At 39.5% G+C, this 23,654-nt stretch overlaps 1 protein-coding gene across 1 annotated transcript in view; it reads left to right on the top strand.

The window, feature by feature from the left end:
* The window catches only part of LRRIQ1 (leucine rich repeats and IQ motif containing 1), a 182,454-nt gene extending 166,186 nt beyond the window's left edge, over positions 1–16,268 (top strand). The window contains exons 28-29 of the mRNA XM_084650345.1: positions 8,881–9,066; positions 16,226–16,268. Of these exons, the coding sequence (XP_084506471.1) occupies positions 8,881–9,017 (137 nt within the window). The 3' untranslated portion in view covers positions 9,018–9,066; positions 16,226–16,268. The remainder of the gene's footprint in view (positions 1–8,880; positions 9,067–16,225) is intronic.
* The last annotated feature ends 7,386 nt before the right edge of the window (positions 16,269–23,654 follow it).

The raw sequence follows: 23,654 nt of genomic DNA, 5'->3' as shown, positions 1-23,654 counted from the left end.
ATTTATTGCATTCCTTTAATAAAGTGCTTAATCTGTTTGGGGGATACATATTTTGTTGGGAAAGCCCTAGAAATAATGCATACATAAATATTGTTTTCACCTATGAGACATATATATCAGATATAGAGACAGACACAGATCTATAATTACACACAAAAATTACATTAAAAGAACATTATTAAGGTTAAAAAGTCAAACACTCAAAAGTTAGGAAATGCCAGAATTAAGGTGCCTGTGTAACCTTAATTTGGCTCCCTTGTGCGTATTCATTATGATGGTCTAGTTAAATGATTACATACTGTATTTTTTTCAACAAGATCCCTGTGCACAGAATGGACAGTGCTCATTTAATTGGCAGCTATACAATATTTTCTTTTATCCTTATTGCTCAGTGTGTGGCCCAGGCCTTATTTATTGCACACTATTCAAACCCTGCTCTGAAGAGAGAATTATTATTTTCCATATGGGCTTTTCTGTGGTGCTCATTTCTATAGTACGGGGTGGCCAAACCCATGTGACTCTTTTTTACAGTTAAAGTGCAGCTTGCGGAGCCCCGCTATGTCCCCTGTTCTCTGCCTACCAGACTTAGGGGAAGCTCAGGGCTTCTGCCCTGTGGTGGGTCACAGGGCTTCAGCCCCATGGGAGGCACCTGCCAGAGATCAGGGCTTCAGCCCCACTCTTGCTGAAGCCTCAAGCCCAGGCAGGCTAAAGCCTCTAGCCCCACCACCCTGCCTCAGGGCAGAAACCCCAAGTCCTGGAAGGTGTGCCTGGCTCTCGAGCTTCTGAAGATTATCGTATGTGGCTCGGAGGGTCAGTAAGCTTGGCCACCGCTGCTATAGTATCGTAGTGCTTCCAGACATTAATTAATTTATCTTCACAACACCCCTGTGATAGGATGGTGGTATCCCCACTTTACAGGTGGGGAACTGAGGCAAAAAGACTTAGGTCAAAAGTATCCACTAATTTTTGGCACCCAATTTGAGATACTTACCTCCTGTTTTTTCTCAGAGCAAGTAATATAATATAGCACTTAATACGTTCAAAGCACAGCCCTCATTGACTTCAGTTGCAGCTGTGAGTGCTCAGCACTTTGCAGTTCAAACTTCCGGGTGGGAAGTCCGGCACCCAGAAAAGGAGGAACACAACTAATGACCACCTCTGAAAAGTTTGATTTAAGTGACTTGCCTAGCATCACACAGTAACTTAGTGACAGAGGTAGAGAGAGAATCGAATTCTCCAGGGCAACATTCAGTGTCTTAACCATGAGACTGTACTTCTCTTCCTGCAGTCCCCTGTCTCATTTACTACACACCTTCCATCTTCTACAACAAATGGACAGGGGTCTACAGACAAAAGCCTCCTTTATTACACGGTGCTGATTTATCTCCACAGCAGGTCCATCATATGCATTGAATGAGGCAGGAGTCTGATGGAAAAAATAGCATTTGTGTTTGTAATTGAAGACTGTTTCATAGTCCATGTGTACATGCGGAAATGAATTAAGATCAGAAAGGGAACCTTAATTCTGGTATTTCCTAATTTTGCGTGCTTGACTTTGCAATATTAATCGTTTTGTTTTAATGTAGTTTTTGGTATGGAATTTTCTAAGTTTTTCAATAAGCAAACTGAAAAAAACAGAAATTCCATCATGTAACATATTGACATCCACTTGGGTGATTATTAAGGCTGGAACCTTTAGATCCACCACACAGACCTCTGCCACTTGAGCTAACTGAGTAAAATAGCCTGTACTCATCCTCTATCTGAATTAGCACCCACTTTGCCAGTGGGTTTTATTGATATTTACTGATTTCAGAGGAATGGTGAGATACAGGAATCTAGGGCTTCATTTCAGGCTCTGGAGAGGAGTGTGCTCTAATAGGCACAGACTTTTCTTATTTCCCCAAGCTTGACCACTTCTGCTCCTTTGCCTCCAACCTGCCCAATTCTGTCTCTTCCTCATCTGTGGCTCCTTGTCTCAGTCCCATTCTCCTCCTCTAGCCAGTCTCAGGCTCCACTCCTGAGCTTCTTATCCCAGTCCTAGTCTCCCACCACCAGTCGAAGTCTTTTTCCCACTCTCAATTCCAGTCTCCTTGCCATTTCAGTGCCAGTTCCCTCCTTCCAGCTCCTCATCCCCTCAACTTCCAGTCTCAAACCACACCCCACCACTGGCTCCCTGTCCTATTATACTGCTCCTCTTCCCCCCCTTCCCCCTCCCACATACACACACAGTCCAGTTCTTGTTCCCTTTGCATTTGATTCAAGCAGTTTCCTATTCCATGCCTGGACCTGGCCCAACCTGCAGAAGCAGTTGTAGGGAAAGTTCTACTCAGTCCCTGAAATTCCAGACCAGAGAAGCTTAGTGGGGGCATAATCTTCTGGAATGTATCTGCAAAGCTCTAGCAAGTCTGTACTGATCATGTGTGAACTAAGATTTTTCAAAGGCTTATAACTTGGCTAAATTTGAACAGATCATGGGAATGGCAAAAGACACATCCCTGACACAAAGGCTGCCTCCTTGCTAAAATTAAAGGCCCTGCTCCATAGCATGGATATTGCAAGAGCTGCTCATAAGAAAGGTCACCAGAATTAAAAAGAATCCACCTGAGGCAGATAGCTGGCATGAAAAATTTATTTCAGCCAAAATAGGTAAAGCTTGCAAAGTAACTGAGAACATAGTCTTGTAATGGGAAGTGCCAGGCAACCTTAATATTAGTCCCTCCTGTGATTTAAAAAATGCTGTGTTTTACAGTTATTTGGAGGGAAATTGAAAATTTGGATTATTGGCTTTTTAAAACATGGTTTCATTGTATAGAAATGCCATAAGTAAATAGTTGCAATTTATGGCCCATACCCTGCAAACACTTAAACTCATGAATATCTTTATGCATTTGAGTAGTCCTTTGGAGATCAGTGAGGGTACTCATGTGCATAAACATTTGTAGCATGCAGGCAGAAGTGACAAATATTTAAAACTAGTTGTCTTGTTTACAAAATTCAAAAATCAGGCTCCAATCCTATAAATGTGTACGCCGATCCTTAACATGAAGTCAAGAAGACCCATACATAAAGTTTAACACTTGCAAAAATGTTTGCAGGACTGGGATTTAACCGACAAAGAATATCGTTAAAGATGTCATACCCCAAATCCTGTGAGGTTTTTTGCCTCATCTTTGATCTTTACACATCCCTTTCTAAATTGTATGCTTGTTAAAAGTTCTAAATGTACTGTCTCCTTTATATTACAAAATCTGATAAGAGTTGTTTTTAACAGGTCTGTTTTTGAGTCTGAAAAGTGGTTGAGGCTTCTTGATGCTACTGCAGAATAAGAGTGAAATAATAATATGAAGAAAATTGATCAAATTGAAAATTAGAGTTAAAGTATTAAAAAGTCATTTTGAACTGGTTTAAAAATGTATGAGACAGTGTAACTAAGATCACAATATATGTTTATTGACATACCAAATATATTATACATTGGGGGTAAAATCCTCACCCTACTCTAAAACTCCCATTGATTTCAAAAGGGATAGAATTTTGCCCTCAGAGTTTTCTATTTATTTTCTCCCCTGATTTTTATCTATTTATAAAAAAAAGTTTAAATGCTACAAATAATGTTCAGGAGAAGTGGCCAGTATAACTTCAATGTGGACATAAGAAACAACATTAAAAACAACTGCTGATAGACTGTAGCATCTAGCTCACCCCTAAACCTGCTGAATCTAACTCATTCGCAGAGCTTAAATTGATGTAAACGCTGTGCTGCTAAGGATTCGTTCTGGTCACTTTCATTAAAATGTTGAATTTTTTTCTCCATGCTTTCTTTTGCAGTATTTGCTGTTAAGCAATACAATATGGTAAGGACTTTGAAATGAATTATATATCCAGACAACATGTTAGGTGTATCAATGAAAATCCTATGACGTCTTAGCATACATCATGAAAATTTCTAACATAACTTGTTTAACAAAGGTTTTTTTTCTAAATACCAAGAGTTTCATTCAAAGCATTTTACATATTGCATTACTTATCCAAACAGAGCATATGTAAACCTTGACATTTGTTAAAGAACCAAGGATTTAACCAAAAAAGACCAGAACAAATCATTAGCAGAAAACAGATTAAACATCAGAGAAGTGACTGCTTGAAAATATGAACACTCTAACCAAACTCAAGAGATGCTTTCAGCACATATTTAAACAAAAATATTATTTGGTATGTGCAAGCACCTGAAAATATCTTTGATACTTGGAGCTTCACATAGCCAAAAACACAGTATTACTATAAACAAATCATTTTCAATAACAGCTTCACAATTTTAGAGGTATGAATAGTATGAGTTATTCACTTTTCTTGTTTAAGAATTGTTTATGATTTTATTCCCATCTGGCTAACTGTTACAATTTAGCACAGTCAGTGTATAATTATTCTATTTAATAGACTTGTCCAATTCTGTTTAAATGTAATACTAATCATACTTATTAATAGGGGTATTCTTGTGGTTGCCACTATGTGTAGATCTGACTTTGAGAAAGGGCACAAAGACAACAGCTGAAGGCCCACAGAATAGTTTTGCAATGAATAAATGCCTGACCATGCAGCTCTTACTTATGTAATTAGCCCCATTGAGATTAATGTTTGCTACAGCACCTTGAAAAATACAAAATGCTATAAAAGTGCCAGGTATTAGTTAGTAGGGATCTCTGGCTTTATCTCTGGTATCTCCAATCAATCATCTTTCTCTATCTCTCCATTCTTTCTTTGTCCCCTCTCTTGGCTGTTTAAAAAAAACACTTTAAAATAATAATCCTGCTTGGCCTCCTGTGGCCAGAAGGAAACAAGCAGCTACAAACACATATACCAATGAGGAGGAGGAGAAGAGAAATCAGAAGAAAAGAGAAAAAATATAAATAAACAGATGAAACATAAACTAGTATTTGTTACCCATTCATTTCAGTGAGAGACTGCAGTGCAGAATTTCTGGGAATAAGTGGTGCTGTATAAGTAAGGAATACTCTCTCAGTTCAAAATGATGTTGCCAATTCTGTAAATTCCTGTTGTACCCCTGGATCTAGACGGGACTGGAAACGTTGGAGATGATTCTCTCTTTAGTGGAACGCTTCACTCAGAGAAAATTTTGCCCAGGTTTCTATATTGATAGAGTAGAATAAAGAGACAGATTAAATTAAAATTACAGACAGATTGACACCAAAATAACTAAATTGATTTTAATTGACATCTTTTGTTATTTCAGTGCTAGTCTGTGTATGGACGCTCATTTTGTATAAATAAGACACTCTTAATGCAAAATAAGTGCATCCGTGCACAACTTTCACAAAAGTAACTAACTGTGAATTACAACCAAAACTGTTATTTCAGGGTCCATTTGTGCGTAGACAATTCCTATTCTGCAGTGTCTGCCCTGCAGCTGGCTCCTCTTTTTTTTCTTCCCCACAGGTTGTTTCTACATTCAACTCCAGGAAGGACTGGGATAAAATTGGGGTACTTTTCTTACAAGGTGAACTCCTCCATTGACTACCCAGACTGCCTCTGGCATAATCACAGAATCCCAGGGCCCAGTCTTTCAATCATGATTAATGTGTAAACCAGTGGTAGTTTTCTGTGTGTAAAGCCTGCAGCATCAGTCTAGAGTAGGTATAGAAAAGAACAGGCTTCGCTATACTCCTATGCCAATCTGACTCAATTCTGTGTTCAAGGGACAATCTTTAGGTATGATGAGGTTGTTTAATCTCCCTATCCATTCAGTCTTTAACCTGTCTGCTAAGACTGTCAGTAACAGTAGTAATAATAATAATAATAATACCTAGTTCTTATATACTGCTTTTCATTAATAAATCTCAAAATGCTTCACAAAGGTCAGTATCATTATTCCATTTTACAGAGTTGGGGAAGCTGAGGCACATAGAGGTGAAATGTCTTGTGTAGTTATCTTGTAGCTTCCCTAAACTCATAGTAGTTTGGTTAATCTTTCCCTTCAGAGAGTAGTTGACTATTTTTTTTTGTCCACTAAAGAGCAATCCTTTGCACGCCATATATGGATCTTGTCCGTTACGGAGGTAGAGAATGGCTAGATAATCAGGGAGCCACAACTGGCACCCTTACGAATCCCCCTCTTTGCTTCACTGAATATAAACTCAGTGAAACAGAGAATCTGGTCATGTAGAATTTTCTGGAAATCTACAAAACCATCAAAAGACTGAGTGTTTAATCCTACTCTGTGACACTGTATAACTACATAGACTTTTTGAAGTCTGAGATATGATTGTCATTCTTCCCACAAGTGTAATCACAGACTGTTGGAACACCACTTGTTGTCGACGCAGTTTGCAAACTCTAAAAATTATTAAATTCATATTTATTTACAAAAAAAAAATTAACACACATTTAAAAAAATATTACGATCAGAAATACAAAGTAAATTTGTGGACATTTGAAGCTGAAGTTTAGAGACTTTGGGGGCAAGAACAGTTCGTGCCGTAGTATAACATGGTTCTGTCCAAATAAAAAGATATAACTCAATAATTTTGTAAAATGTTAACAATTATGTTGCAGCAAATTACACCAAACTGGAAAAAATTCTTACATTTCCATTTCAGAATATTATTTCATAGCAATGGAAATGTAGTACTGTCCCTTCCAATGAATTATGTGCGTTTATATGTGGAAAAGCAGAAAACCCTACATGCAAAGATTTCTGAAGTCCTTCCACTAGAAATCAAATTTAAACAATGTAGAAATTTACAAGCAGCTAGTGCCATTAGTAGTTAGGGTGTGATGAATTTCAAGTTCTGCTCCACTGTATTCTCTCCCTTTTGGGTGAACTTCCAGAACCATTTTGGTATGGGGATTTTTTTTCCACGTAAGGGATATAAAAAGGTGTGACATGGGGAAAGGAAAAAAATAATTCATGTCCCCACCTTCGCCCGTTCGTATTGCTGCAGCTTATAAGAGATGTGCTGGAGAAAGCTTGTCACATACACACAATAGCGCCAACTTCTTTCTTTTAGTCTAAACATGTAACAATGACTTCCTCTTTTCCACAAATAAACAAACCATGTTCCATATTCTTAATTCTTGGTGCTTTTTCTTCTTAGCAACTGCACTTTCCAACTTCACAGTCGCTCCTTCAGTTGAGAAAGAAACTTCTTCATATTATTGTTTTATTATGCTTAATTTGAAACTTCATCAAGGAAATTATTGAATTTACCACTCTGCTGCTGTCAGCTTCGGCTGTCTTCTGTGAGTACTTTATGTCTCCAGTTAAAGAATTCCCTGAAAGTTTACAGTAAGCTTCCATTAATTATTATATACCTTAATTCCTTGCTCCCTATTAAATGTCCTGTCTGCACTAGTGACATTTTCTAAAAACTTATTACCATTGGTAAGGTAACAAAATGACCCAATGTTGAGAGCCCTAGTGTAGATGGGGCAACAGCTGCCACAGGCATTTTTGACACCTTATTAATTAGGTCTACTGTAAGTAGTATCAGAAAAGAATTGTGAGGAAAAATTAAATAAGAAAAATATGTATAGCTTGACTAAGCCACAACTAAAAATCGGGGATGCATAAAAAATATTTGAAGGGTCAAAATATCAAGAAGAGAGAAGTGTTATTTTGCGTAGTGCATGACAGTATAACGAGGAGTAATGGGATAAAATTAAAAGGGGTGATGGAGAGTGAATATCAGGGGAAATGTCCTGACTGTGAGATACTGTTATACTGTAGAATAAGCTGTGAAGGGAAGTAGTGAGGGTGCCATTGCTTGGGAATTAAAACTAAATTAGGCAACACATATATAACAGTCACCAATCCTGTTTTGGCGGAGATGATACAATAGGCATTTTTCATTTCGAATCTCCATGATTCTATGAACTACTTTAATGCAGCTAATTAAAATGGTTGAAAATAACATATGGACTACCAAAATGGGTAAATTAGAACTTTTGATAATTGGCAGAAAGACACTTGTAAAATTTGGTTATGCTTGCTTAGCTTAATTCTTTGGTAATAGACACCTTAGATAACTGTATTATCTTCACCATTTTCCTCTGAGGATTTGCTACACAATGTGAGATGTGTTACACAGAATATGAGAGTATTTTACATGCCTAATGAGAGAAAGGGAGACATTTATGTCAGTTGAAGTGTTGATTTTCTTAAAATAAAATTACATCTATGGCATTCTTTATACATTATTCTCTTGTCTATTAAATTAACCCATCTTGTCTTACGCTGCTTGTTTGTAGAAATCAGTAGTTGCATTACTTAGGTATTTGTATAGATGTTACTAAATACTGAATAATTTCATAAGATTTAAAAGTTTGGGGGGGGGTATAATGTCTTTTTGTCCCAGTTCTGCTTTCATCAACACTAATGGCAAAACTTCCTTTGACTTCAGTTAGAGCAAATCTGGCCCATTGTATTTGTACTGATGTTATCAAAACAATTACTAGTTAAATAGATAAAACCTCCAAGCTTGTTCTTTGTGTGGTTACAAAACATCTTTAGTTATAAGAGTGACTTGTTTCTCTAATGTATCTTTTGCATATTCTTTAAAATAATTTCAAAATGGGCAGGTAGGGAAACTTGTTTGGAAACTACATTGCCTATGTCTAATAATTTTGCAGTTTATTTTCTGAAATACTGTACTATATTTACAAAATTACTGCTACAAGCTTCTTTTAAACCTTGAAATTATTTTGAAGAAAAAGCACAAAGACAAAAGACACAAGCTATGTAAATGTATAAACTACCAAATTAGACATGTTGATGAAAGAATTTTTACTTTATTGTATTAAAAATAATTTAATTTGACTGAACTGATGACATATTTTCATGCCACTTGTTTGATTGTATAGCAAAGGACATATCTGCTTCAGAAAGAACAAACCTGGGTCCATTTCATAAAGAGCGGATATCGTTTCGAGACCATCCAGTCCGGCTCAGTGGGGGATGGGGAAGTGGCAAGAAGAAGGCAAAACCTTTAAAGAATTAGTTTAAACTTCAACATGCAAAATGTGTGGAGAGCTGTTTCTTTTCAAGAGGTCTGTGATTATCAGTTATTTCAGGATTCTAGATATATGTTACCAATTAGATACAAAGTTTCAGAGAACTATGTTTGATTTATTTTACCCTGCATGTTTTGCAGGTTTTTTGTTTTGTTTTTGTTTTCTGGTGAGGATATTCTATACATATCAGATTTTGTATTTGCAATTGCTTCTGTGTTCATGTGGCATGGAATACAGAATCCATTAACTTCTGTTACTATAATGTGATTTGTGGGTTTACTCATAACAACTAGTTTAGATGTATAAATGCAATAATAGGTCATGATTATTATTGAGGATGTATGTTAGAAACTGAAGTACTGATTTCTTATAATACAATAATAATATATATCATGTTTATACTTATGAACTGTGTTGTGAACTCTAATGGCCAAGAATGGCACCCTGAGAAAAGTCTACATGTATATATTATTGAAGAAACAATGGAAATTCTCAGCATGTTAGAGGCTTATAAAATGCAAGTATTTGTTTCTAGTAAGATGAGAGGTGCATATGAATTCTAATGCTAAATTATGTTAGTACTGTTCTGTTGTGACGCTAAGGCAAGCTGCTAATGTTTTATACTTTCAAGGACTTCTAACATTTTTTTCAGTGAAAAGTTGAGTTCACCATCCTGAAATTCTCTCCTGTGGTAGTGTAGCATTACATCTCTAGGTCAATGGTAGGCAGTCTCTATTTGTTCAAGTAATTGGTCTCATTCAAACTAATGCACGCATGCGTAAAAGTATTGTGAGACAGCTTTAATGAAAGGTTTCAGAGTAACAGCCGTGTTAGTCTGTATTCGCAAAAAGAAAAGGAGGACTTGTGGCACCTTAGAGACTAACCAATTTATTTGAGCATAAGCTTTCGTGAACTACAGCTCACTTCATCGGATGCATACTGCATCCGATGAAGTGAGCTGTAGTTCACGAAAGCTTATGCTCAAATAAATTGGTTAGTCTCTAGTCTCTAAGGTGCCACAAGTCCTCCTTTTCTTTTAGCTTTAATGAAGGAAGCCTGAGAAGTACTATGTTTACCTTTAGCACGCTTGAAGTGGGTGCATAACTCTCATTGTTTTTAATAATCACTATGTTCATCCATAGACAGGACAGAAAAGGTCGTTAGATTTGTATTCCTATTTTTAAATGGTTTCTGTTTAAAAGGTGGAAATTGCTAATTGCATATAGAGAAGCAAGTCTTTGGTGTTTCCTCATCTGTTTGCTTTTGTTTCATGCTTTCTTGTGAAGCCTTAAACTGCTACAAACTGAGACTCAAGTGGGAAGGCTGATGAGGCTTGAGATGTCAGTCAATAAAGAAAACATAAATTCTTATGTTGTCATTGTTTTTGGAACATGGTGTAAATTCCAGAAGACATTGTTCTGTGAAGTGTCCATCATATTGTCTTCTTTTAACATCCACAAGTTAATATGGATTGGAAGTGTTTAACTTTATCGTCTTTTACTCTGAACAATCCAAAGGAAAGCTGCATTAATACTGATGTTTAAGGATTTTTACTATTCATATGCAAACTCATGAAGCTGATCTCTGCCTATTTAATTGCCTCGTTATTTAAAAGGAACAAAAATATTCTCTAATTAAAATCTAAGTGCTAATTTCTTATTTAAATTTTGAAAAAGATAGATTGCTGCTTACTCCAGTGAGCCTGCTATTCATACTGAAGGCTAGTGTGACAGAATGCTGGAAAGTAACTGGTGAGCCTGCACTTAGGCACCAGTCAGTTCCCCCGAAAAAGGCTGATTGGGGAATATGCCACTAATTCGCTGATCAGGGTGGGAGGGCTGATGAACCTATTAGCCATGAGCTGAGGAGTATAAAAGAAGACACCGGAAGGAAGGAAGGGGAGAACCTGGGTTAGCTGATCCCAAGAATGCACTGAGATCTCAAGGAAAGGAGACTCTGTTCGTCTCTGGATGCACCAGACTGTATTGGTGATAGGAATTACAAATAAATTCACACAAAATTGCTACTTACTGGACCAAATCTGAGAAGTTTCTGGGGCATCAGAGGATGGGGACACCAGTTACCTTATTCAGGATGAATAGAAATGTATCAATGGAACTGCTTATGGAGTAAGTTGCTATTCATCATAAACAAGAATATAAAATGCCCATAAGCGATGTGTTACAGCATCCAGTTCTTTAGATGTGGACACAAATTGGTACTTACCTGATCAAGTACCTGTTTTAGATACTTAATGCTAATTTGAAGATCCAGATGCATCACTACATGCCATGTAGGTGCCCAAATTTGAAAACTATGACTACCATTATATTATTAAGGATGGCAGGAACAACCTTCTTCCATCACTGAAATAACACGAAAAAAGAAAAGGAGTACTTGTGGCACCTGAGAGACTAACAAATTTTTCTTTTTGCGGATACAGACTAATACGGCTACTTCTCTGAAACCTGAAATAACATAGTTTTCAATATGTGCAGCTGTACAGTCACTAAGTAGATTTCTGACTATATGTTTTACCTGTGTATCAGCTAAAGTAGAGGCCCGAATGTAACATCTAGTAATTCAGATTCATTATGTGATTTGACACACACCCATGGGTGTAGCAGGTGGCAATCTGCACCCCTCTGCACATGTGAGAGCAGCTACAAATGAAGGAGATTTGTATTTCCAAATTCATGCTGTGTAAAAGGGAACTGTATCTACTTTCATCAGGGCAGCACTGCAGATTTTCAAAAGTTAAGAACCGTCGTCTCCAAGCATGAATAAACTGAAAACTGTTTATGGCAACTGATTTGGCATCATCATTTCAGGTGCATGCTATGTGATGAGCAAAGTGGTAGTTTTGTCTTAACTGCTCTACAATGTAATCTGTGAGCAAGTACTCTGAAGTGACAGAATTTTGTAGCGAACTTCTTTGTTATAGTATTGTACTTATTCTGCTATTCCACAAATTAGCATTGTCATGGTGGTGTTTAAACAACATATCCATCCAAAAGTCAAGCATGGACTATGCCAAGATATGCTGCAGCCTTTACTACATAATGTTGCAATGTCATATCAAAGTGCACAATTTGCTTTTTCAAAGAACCCTATTATATGATCAGAACATCAAAGAGGCACTGGGTCTGGTCAGATATGGACAAAGGTGTCTGATCCAGCTCCTGTTAAAATTAATGGAAAGACTTCCATTGATTTCAGTTGGAGTAGAATGGGACTCTTAAGGTTGTGCAAACATTTTATAGTGGAATGTACACAACTTTGTAATGTCTGATATTATGAATAATAAGTATGGATGTCTAGAGATGGCAGCATATTTATGAGACATGACATCTCTTCCACTATCAATTGGGACCCCGTTCCTTACAACAGTCATTTTCAACCTGTGGTCCGCTGACCCAAACTATGTCTAAGATTTCCAAAGGGGTCCTCACCTCCATTTGAAAATTTTAGAGGTCCATAAATGAAATAAACGTTGAGAACCGTAGCTTTACAACACAAAGATGTCATATGCTACTTCCTGTCTACATCAGAAAATACTTCCTAGTTAGGAACATGGTCAGAGTATTTTCATTGAAAAATTTCCCAGGGAGCCAGTTCTATTTTCTGAAGTCAGAACAGGAATGTGTTGAATGAGGAAAAGCTGATATAGACTAACACTGACCCTGTAAACTGAAAACCCTTCTCCTCTCCCCATTAGTGGCTTAACAAACCCAGATCCATAAAAATCTGAGAGCATAGTCTGCTAGAAGTTCTACTGTCCATATGGTGCACCAGCACTCTTAACAACAATCCATCAACATTTCCATCTAAGGCTTTTTTTTATTATTATTTGTACATCCTATAAATCAGGAAGAAAAAATTAATGGGAATATCCACTTAAAAAGTCCTCTGGTGAATGTATAGAATACATTCTCAGAAACCTAAAAATGCAGTGATTCCAAATTGGGATTGAAATGACCAACATAGGAATATACATAGAGAGGTTTGTTATAACTGTGTCATTTACCAAATCAATTTGAAAGACTTTTGAAATTTTTACATGTATTCTCCTCTGATCCAAACACTGAACTCTCTTTGCCTATCTAACTTGCAGCTACCTGATTTCCTTCAACACCATAGTATCTGAGCTCATAAAATGAGAACTTTTTTTTACCTACTTCTTTATTTAGAAAGTTTTTAACAGGTTTATAGCTATTTGAATACTGGTAATCACAACATCCTCAAATGGGGAGACTATATCCAAAATTGAACATGATTGCTTAGTTAGACTAAAATGCGTCAATGATGCTCAAATAATCTGTGCTTGAATAACCAAGTACCATAATTATATATGCCTCTTGTTTATTGTACAGTCCATTCTGCTTGTATAGTAGACAGTAATTAAACAGTAACCTTATTTTAACAAAACACTATTCTTCAAAATGCTCTTTTCTTTTAACTGATCCCCATTTAACAAGGTGCTGCTCTATTTACAGAAAATATATTTTGGTTGATACAAAGAAAAATATTCTACAGATTTCTTTTTATGTAGGGTTAGTGCTGCATTTTACCTTAATGGAGCATCATAATTAATTTTAACAGGCCTGTCCCTTAAAGGTCGATCTACTCTATGATGCTATAATTTTCAAAGATGCTCCCATAACTAGGATCTATATCAGTCCACAGATACACAGGAGCATAACTACCATTTGATTGCCTACTGCACAAATTACAGTCACTGCAAAGAATGTAGTTGATTAACAGCCCTTTGATTGCAGTGTCACAGCATAGTAAGTCATAGCAGTCATGGAAATGTGTATTTATGGAGATACATTCTTTCCTTGATGAACACCAAAGTTACTCCTATTAGCAGTAATGGAAGCCAGGTTGTACTGGAAAACGATACCTTACAGTGACATTGTGTAATGAGAAAAATCCTTACGAAAACTAGTTTTTATTGGATGTCCCCAATAATACAGAAGAGAACTGAACCATATTATGCATGATTAGGTTGCCAAATTTCCAATCTTAGATCAAAGCTGTTTGTACTAAACTGTACTAGCATAAAAGTCTTACACTAGCAATCTTTGTTGCTTGTTTTATTTTTTACCAGCATAAGTGGAAAAAAACAGATTATCTAATTTTAATCTTTTTAAAGACTTGTGAAAAAATATTATCCTGGCTTGGCATGGGAGTTATAAACCTAGTAAGACAAGGAACCAGATTCAGTGCTGATTTACAGCCTCTGCAGGCCTAAAAATTGATAGTGGAACCCATGACACATAATTAACTAGGATAAATTAGATGAGACTGGGATTCTCAAGGGAATTGGGCATTATTCCAGTTTAAAATAGAAAAGGAAAAATTGTCCCTTCTCACACAAGGGAAGAAAAATGGCCTTTCTGTAGGAAACTTAAGGAAAAGACCTCCAGCCCACCTGTAGATTAACAGGTTTGCAACACATCTCTCTATTCCAGCTCAAAGCTAGTGACACTGTATATCTTTTAGGTGTTGTCTTGTGGTAGTTCCTTGCTCTGTCCCCAACTGCCCTATCTATATGTTGTGCAGGGACAAGCTGATCACAACTTGTAGCTTACACTTCTCACCCCCCCCCCCCCAGCTCACTCAGGCAACTCATGGTGGTGCAGAGGGCCTTGTATATGCGGTTGGGAGACTTTCTCTATAAATACTGAAGAGCTCCTTATATTTCAGCCAACCTTGCAACTGTCTTGGAATTTCCAGTAACTTGAACAGAGACACTTTGTAATCGACCCTAATCCCCTGTTGGACAAGCCTTTTCTATGGTGATTTGAAACTGACATGAGTAAAATTGTGAAGAGGGAGCATGTATGGGTTACCTGTATAACAACATACAAATAGATGCCTACTTATGGACAAATGACTGGACAGGTACACTTTTTGATAGTCTAGCTAAATAATGTTGTTCGGGCTGGTTAGCAAAATTCTGCCTGCCCCAGGCTCCAACTAATTAAATTATTTGTGTTTTGCTGGGATTTGGGGTTGATTGGTGTTTTTGAAACTGGAGAGTTTTCATTTGGGTTTCTGTATTTCCTTTAAGCGTCAACATTTACTTTGCTGCACCTGCATACTAAAGAAAGCCAGTTACCACTGATCAGATAGTAGCCAAGTGTCCTGGTGGCTGAAATTCAGTGGTCTCTTCAATCTCTAAGGGCAAGCATGTACCTTTTGTGCCCTAGGTGATATTTGATTGCATAACTCATTATGTTGAATCTTAATGCCTGTAAGAGCACAATGCAGTTAGTTAAGACTTTAAATCAGCTCCTCCGGTGTTTCTCTGTACAAACCAATTTTCGAGGGAAAGTTGCTGCTATGTAGCTAAGGCTTTGTAAATTAAATAAACAATAAGAAATAAAGAGGGTAACTCCTGTATTTTTGTATTGGTGTTAATTGTCTACTGCTGTGTGTCACGATTTTTAAGAGTATTAAAAGAACAAGGTTGATTCAAGTTGCTGTTGATGGAGATAAGTTATTTTCCCGCAGGATGACTGTAATAATATGATACCAGTCATTTCAACAGGACAGGTGTTTTGCCATTATCATCTGCAAGAGATTCAAGTGTCTACCCATTTGCAAAAACACAGGACTAACGTGAATTCTTTCTCTGCCCTGTGTAGTGAGGTCTTTGTATTTCACCTAATTTAATTCAGTTCCTCAGCAATTTTCTTTTAAAAACAATTTTCTTAATGTGGGAAAAGAAGAATGCCTGCCACAGAAAGCAAATACTATTAAGCAGATAATGGAAGTGGAGGCAGTCCAAGAAAATGAAACAGGCTCAACTAAATAGTGATTTCTACAGACTTTTTTTCCATTCCTCACAAATAGTTTCTTATTAAATTGGAACCTCTATGAAGAACTGGACTGATGAAATTGAGTGAACTTTTTGCTGCTAAGGCGACGTTAGTTCACAGAAGCGCAGTACAGCGGTTCCTTAAAGACCACAAAGGAATCTCTATTTTTAAAATGTCATAGTTAGAAACTGAGTGATCAGGTAGTTTCCCTTCTTTAAAAGTAGAAGTTTCATTCCTTATTTTGGGCCCATTTCCATTATTTTTTTGTCTGAGAATAGACCTCTTAACCAACAGTTATGTGTGGATCGGACTCATGTTGATGTCATTTTCATTAATACTACTCATCTGCTTTGTTTCTGTTGCAGACCGTGCATCTTAAAGGCTGGTGGAGTCCATTTAGTATATTGTATAGCGTGGCCCTATGAGGTGATTAAAGTCAGTCTCTTGATCCGGAGGGCGTTGGTATGGTATTTGTATGTTCCTTATTTGGCGTTTCAGACCCCAATGGCTATCAAGGATGCGATCAATCTGGTTCTGTTCTATGTCCAGGACATGCTATCCTGCTTCGCTTCAGATATAGGTCTACAGGGCTGCCCTGTGACCAGAATACAAATCAAGGCGTCGAGATCAACCTTCCCTGGGTTATTTGATCGCACCAACGATTTACGGGCAGTAATGCAGTGATACACGTGTTTGAGCTTGACGTATCCTACTTTGTGCCATTTGCCTGCGTCCCCCGATAGGCAAATGCTTCGCCATAGGGCTCAGGCACGTTCTGCCACAGTGGCAGGTGGAGGTAGGAGTTTTGTCTAGACAAGTTACCTTCCCCCCTCTGTATATTTTAGGCAATTTGTAATGCCATGGGTTAATTTTGATTGCACAATTTCGAAACAAAAAGAATACTGTCTCTAGCCATGGACGGTGAGATGGGGCTTTATTTGCCAATATCAATATTTGTGTGGAAAGCTTAAAATATGTTGTTTTCCCAAGAGTTAGAGTTTAAAGGGGAAAGAAAAGCACCATGGATGAAATATCAGCAGCACATCGGTTACCCACTCAGTCTTTGGTTTTTTGTTTTTTGTTGTTTTTTTGGGGGGGGGGTGTATTCACCTAGATGCTCATGGTAAGAAAGGCCGAGCGAGAACCTTTAGTTAGCTGGGAATAAATGCTCCATTAAGCACTCAAAACGGCTTGAAAACTACAAAACGGTTCTCACCGAAGGGCAAAATAATGCTGAGACTCTCCAGATCCAAACCCCGAGAGAGCAGAATAAAATCGCTTTGTGGCTTTCGGCCTGGGCGCTGTATGAGTAATGATGAAGCTGAATTACCCATTTTTGAATCTGATCTAGCGTTTATGTTGCATGGCGAAAAGCAGCGGCCTTTCAGCTGATCTAAGCTTGAAAACTAGCAGTCCCTGTCAATGTGGGTCTAAATCGACTCAATGTAGCCGTTTGTTAACGCAGGCTCCATAAATAGCGGCCCTTTTTTTAGCCCTTCTGCGATCTGTAACCGACTTTCTTTAGCTTCGTGCTGCAAACCAAGAATTTCGACCTATATTTCATGTGGTGTTGTTTTTTTTTTAATCGTGAGATGACAACTCAGCCCTACACCCACTCACACCAGCCTCCGCGATGTTTTCTGTGTCTTGGCGTCGCTGCGGTAATGTAGCCCGTATTGATTTAGAATTGTCCTCCTAGTAATCAAGAGGCTAGCAAGGTAAGAGTGTATGACCATTACGGGGCTTTCTTAGGTGTGTGAAGTCTTGAATGTTTTAGAGTCCAAATCGGGGCTAGGTTGATTCACTTTGGGGTGGTTCTACAGAAAGAGGCTTTTTTTTAAAAAAATTAATTTAGTTAGGAGTCTTCGAAAATTAAAACTCTCAATGAGCTCATTTAAAAAAAAATACACATAAGACATTAATTCTGCTGGGAAAATGAGCAGCAAATGTTCAACTTTCACTTACTAGCGGGCTTGTTTAGTCATGTTTGGGCCTCTTTTTCTTAATGTGACCATTTCTTTGATGTGGAAAACAGTATTTGTGTTTTTCTTTATATGTATCTCCTTGATTTATTAGACAGGATGGCACAGGGGGTCAGACCCCATTTCAAACAAAGTTTTCAGCTGCTGTAGTGGAGACCTACCTCAGCTATCCCCCCTCTCATTTCGAACTGGTGTATCCTTGTAAAGAGTGCGAATTGAATAGGGTCCAGATGCTCCGCCTCCTCTAGGGGCCCGATCCTACTCCCAGTGATGTGACAGGAACTCTTTCTAGTGCCTGCGGGCAGTTAGAGCCGGCTCTAAAGTGGAGTACGGGACACGGTCAGGTCCTGGAAACCTGCATTCTTGAGTAGCTGGTCTCATCCTTATGACACTTATTGCTCAAATTTCAAACCCTTTACAGACCTGATAAAGAGCGACTATAACCTCCAGATAATGTGCAGATTGAAGTCTTGTTGGGTTTGTTTTTGCAACACACGTGAGTAGGCTTCATTATCATTTAAATTAGATCCAGTTAAGAGCTCCCTCTGCTTTTGTGGAGCATCTCTGTTGAGATTCCCTGTTGAGCTCAGATTAAATCCATACCACACACCACACTATCTCATACCATTTTGTTTTTAGGGAAACGTTAGGTGGTTTAAGAATAGTCATTGCGTACTCCAAATGGAAATTCATCAAAGCTGGCGTAGTTTTGGAAACAATTTCGCTGTTTCCTGCATGAGGAAAGCAAACCTTTACGTTTCCTACATGTGCTGTATTCTTCCTGAACACCTATTTGACGCAAATTAAACTGACAGGGATTTTCTTCTTTTTATCTGTGCAGGTGTCATAAAAGAAATCTGCTAAACCAGTAAGGTATTGTCAAACGGTAGATACCGCAGCGTTACTGCTATTTTGCCCTTGGCTGGCTTGTAGATACGAACGGAAAGTGCCTGACCTTGCATTCCTTGGGTTTTGGCTGGGGGATCGGGACCGGCGTAACTAGTAAATGATCCGTTTGTTTTAATTTAACACAGATAGAAGTGAAAGGGGTTTATTAGAGCCAGTCAGTCGTTTTCTTCTGCACAGGATTAAATATTAAAATATTCAGTAAAAAACTGAATTTATTGGTATTGGTACGTTCTAACTGAGCCTACAGAGCTCAGATATCAGTAAAATTTCTCAAAATATTTTTGTTCAACATTTTTCCCTCCAAAGTATGAAATGCGAAGGGCATCTGACTATATTGAACCAAATTTGTATGCTTTAATGGGGCGCGGGGAGGGGGAAAGTTTCTTCGGTCCTTTGGAAAGAAAGTTCGTCGATTTGGACACGACCTGTCTATAGAACTTAATAGGGCTGAATCGGGTCCTTTAAGTATCCTGAGTGCTGCGGTTAAAACGGATTCAGTATTTTAATGCATTGAACATGAAGTTTATCATATTAAGTAACTCGTTCTAAACGGCGTGTGAATACATTTTAAAACGCTGGCATTGTGTGTTTATTATAATAATATTTGATTTGATGTTTTTCCCCCAAACAGAATGTGTTGGTAAAAGGTAAATGGGTTAATCCATATTCTACACCTATAAAAGTTGGCTTCTCACACTCCCTTAGATAATTTTGGGTGAATATTTCTCAAGTCACATCATTCATGCAGGTTGCACTTTATATTTTATTCGCCTCTCTTTGACTCGCCCGTCGCCAAAAAGAAGGTCAAGTTAGTAATAACTAAGTTTTAGAAAATGATTCATAACACTGTAGGCTGGTGTATTTATTTCTTGATGGCTTTCACTTCAGTGAAACTCTCGAGTTAGTCTGAGATAGTACAAATCTATATATTTAAGCATGAAACTCGTGGTTGGATGAAGCCTCCACAAAGGAAACAGAGGGCACAGAAAATATTGAACCATTTGGCCACTTGCCATTCTACATAACATTCAATTACTTTCGTTATTTTCATGGACCTTTTTTTCCTTTCCCAGCAGTTGGCATGTTCGGTCATATTCAAGTTTTTTTTCTCTCCCTAGCTTCCCTTACTGGTATACCTCAAATTCACTTTGTAAAATAACTCTGTAAAAGCATCCATCTTACAACCTCTATAGCTTGTAATTTCCTTATCAGGGGGTTGTGTTAACAGCTCGGGAAGAAAACCGTACTTTAGAGAAGCCAACCCCTGCAGTAAGAGATTTCTCTCTGCCGCTCAACCTAAGCGAATCATTTCTCTTTTCCACAAATATATGTCGTGTTTGCAACACAGACACTAAAACCAGCTTGTTGTTTGGAAGACATCAGTGGTGTAAAGTAGATCCCTACAGTCCAGGCCAAAACACCTTGCCTGATCCTAATGCTAGAAAAACACTGGCTGAAATAGAGGGTGGGGGTGGTCTTATTTGAAATTTACAACGGAAATCCCTGAGCCTTACTGGTGTTTTAGTCCGCTCTCTTTGTTTAAACAAACTGAAAACCTAAGGGAATTCCCTGGAGAGTGGGACATTAATTGAGCCGTGAGCCCATAAATATAGGGACTGGGCAAACTGGAGAGACAATGTGAGCAGCTCGCCCGGGCTGTAGCTCCAGGCAGTTTGTCGCAAATAATGATGGTTGGTTCAGTGGAGAAGTTTTTCCGACTCATCCAATTCTCCCCCCTCCCCAAGTAGGTTTTGTTTTAAAATGCGGGATCTGTTTGTGTTTGATGTTTGCTCGTGATTCACTCCTGTCGACTATCTTAGTTTAGCTTCCTGAGCCCGCTCCTAGAGAGCGAATTGATCCCGACGGGAAGGGGAAAGGTTGCGAAAGAAAGAGAAAGAAGCCAAGTTCACTAAAGCCCTCAAAAAAGTTCAGAAGTTCCGAAACCTCAGGGCCGGGAGCTACTTGGCTGCGGATAATCCGGGGGTGATCTCGGGCAGCGTTTCCCTGGCGAGCTCGCGTTCGCTGCAAGGGCAAGCGCCTTCACACCACCCCTGGCCACGAAACGTCTCTTCATCACACGCAACACCCTTTCACAGCAGGTTCAGGAGATCCTTCATCTCTTGAAACACAGCGGCACATCTGCGCGCTGCCCTTACTACCGGGGCGGGCTGACTGCTGCACGCAGGGAAGCTGCCCTGCAGAAAGATGCTTTTTTCAGAGAGAGAGAGCGAGAGCGCTCCCGGCGCTGTGCGATTTGCCTCCTTCTCTCCTGAGATCTTTAGAAGCCCTTTAAAAAAATTTCTGCAGCTGAAGGCAGCTTTGCACTTTCAAGCTCTGAAGAATAATGTTACGTATGTGGCGCCAATTTCTCCCCTCCCTCCCCCCAGTTACGTCCTTCCACCCCTTTGAAGTCAGCAGAATGGCACGGATGTAAATGGGAGGCAGAATTTGACCCGTAAATACGCAATATAACAATGGGTGGTGGTGGGTACCCCCACCCCGCCGCCCTGTCTGTAACAGATTCATACAGACAGTGCTATCGTAACCAGCAGCCTCTGAATCAAGGTGCAGCTCTAGGAGGGAAATGGGTTGAGAAGCTGGAGTGGGGCTCAGCCCCATCGCATGGGGGGTTTTCCCTAGAGCTAGAAGGCATCAAGGGCAAGTGAAAGTGACGGTCTCACTTCGGATTCTCTGCGGGCTGCAGCTCCCCTCCTGGTGTGCAGGAGTCACTCGGCGCTTGTTAGGAACGCTCAGACCTGTGACATTACCAGAAACAGCCTTTCCAGCTTTAGACCCCCCCGCCCCAGGCCCCCGGCACCCAGAGAGCTCTCTCCTTGCCAGCCAAGAGCCGGGGAAGCGTTTATTACGGGAGTTTGCCACCAAGCGGGCCCTCAGTTTAAGCACAGGGCTGCGCGTCCCTCTCTAGCAAAGATCCCGTGCATTGACAGTGTTTTCCCTAGCGTCTCTGTGGAGAGTCCAGGCTTGATGTCTGCTAGGAACCGGTTTTACAGGCAGATGCGCTGTTCCTTGTCCCCGGCCTCCCTGCAGTTTACTAGCTGCCTTTTAAGAGGGACATTTATTGGGATAAAAGTGCACTGCGGGCTGCAACAACCTTGCATGTGGCTTTCATTTAAGAGACACCGAGCATTCTTTTTCCCAAGGCGTTTAGTGCTTTTAAGGCATATTTGTAAACACGCTGACAAGGCTGTAGCACACAGAGATACGGATGGCCGGGGATTATTGGTCTATTTCCTCGGGTCAGCGACAGGCGTTGAGTTGGATGGCGCAGGGGGGAAATGTAACGTTCCTCACACAATTCGCTCAGGCGACTCAACGTAGCATAAGGAGGAGCAGAGAGGCGACCAGAGGGATTCCTGGGTGCCTGCTAGCCTCCGCCTCCGACCCTGCGGCTTGGCGGAGCGAGGCTTGCGAGACGCAGCTCGGGCCGAGTCCGCAGCCACAGCAGATCTGGGCCCCAAAGGCGCTCCATCAAATGTCCTGTTAATACCTGTGATCCAGCTAGAGGAGCAAACCCAGCGCTGGACCTAACCAGGCATGCCCACACCCAGGAGCGTGCCTGCCTTTCCCATCCAGCGCCTCCCCGCACCCGCCGCGGCGTTCTCCCCACCAAGCAAGCGGGACATAAAAACCACTTCTTTCCAGTGGGTGTTTCCACTGATGGTCCAGCTCCGCTCTCTCCTCGTTGCTGACACGTTCACTAGACGCCGACGGGGGGTCTGACTCCAATACACTACATTGTTAAACCGTATAGCTTCGTTTAGGGTTCACCTAATGAGAGTCCGTTTCCATCCGAGCTTTAGGAGATCTCTGCTAGAATCTATAAACCAGAGGGCACATGGGCGAAAATGTAGGATAGATAATGTGTAATTCAGTGCGCTACAATGGCTGTTAGATCGTGTGAGATTCCAATGCAGAGGAAGCTAGACAGCCAAGCGAATAACCTAGGGCACAAGGAAACATTAAATATTACAGTGCTTAGGAAGTGGCATTTATATCAAGAAACTAGACGGGTCTTTTAGCCAGGATATGTGTTAAACGAACACACAGGAATGTGGAGTTTTAGCTAGATACCCTAGAAATGGACAAATATGTCTCGACATGAGACTAAATCGGCCTTGCCTACAATTCTGGTATCCTTCTGGTTTAAAAGCAAGCAGGGATGTTCATGTTCATGTTGGTTGGTTTGTTTGTTTGTTTTTTTAACTTCAATCTATTTAGATGATAGAACAGCAGAGAAGAAATGCTTAAAAATGAGGGTTTCCTCCCCTTTTCTTTTAACTGCCCTTCCCCACAGCAAAGTGGGGCAATAAATAATGGGACAAGAAGGGAGGGGGGATGATTATTCGGAAGGAAGAAAATAATTCCTGCCAAATATTCAGGTCACCGAAGTAGCCTGATGTTGTTCACTTGAGGCCCTACCCAGCTTGTCTATCTAGTTTACTACTAACCGGTCTACTAACAGCCAAATCAATCCATTCACATACCTATACTTCAACAGCTCACAAAAGCTTAATTTGTACAACAGTTTTGGAGATGAAAGAGGGTCCATGTTTTAGTTTGACTGAGCTACGTTTTCAAATAGCCTTGAAAAGAAAGACAGGGGAAGCTGAGTAGTCCTCACCTCTGGTGTTAATAAGCTACACCTCTGGTGTGGATGCTTTTAATACTAATGTGGAAATTAAAGGGACTTTTTTTTTCTTGTTCTGTTTCCGCAGTTTTTTAATGATCCACTCTATAAGATGTACTAGTAGTAAATATAGCCCACATGGTGTCATGTGTTTTAAAAGGTCCGCATCGAGCTCAATGGAAAATTGTGCTTAAAACTGATAACATGGCATTTCAGTGTGAAAAACTGACCATGATTTTGAAGACAACCCAATCT

The sequence above is a fragment of the Lepidochelys olivacea genome (genome assembly GCF_965140295.1).
Source record: "Lepidochelys olivacea isolate rLepOli2 genome assembly, chromosome: 1".
Lineage (NCBI taxonomy): Eukaryota > Metazoa > Chordata > Testudines > Cheloniidae > Lepidochelys > Lepidochelys olivacea.
The sequence above is the reverse complement of the archived record's forward strand: the minus strand, read 5'-3'. Positions and strand labels throughout refer to the sequence as shown.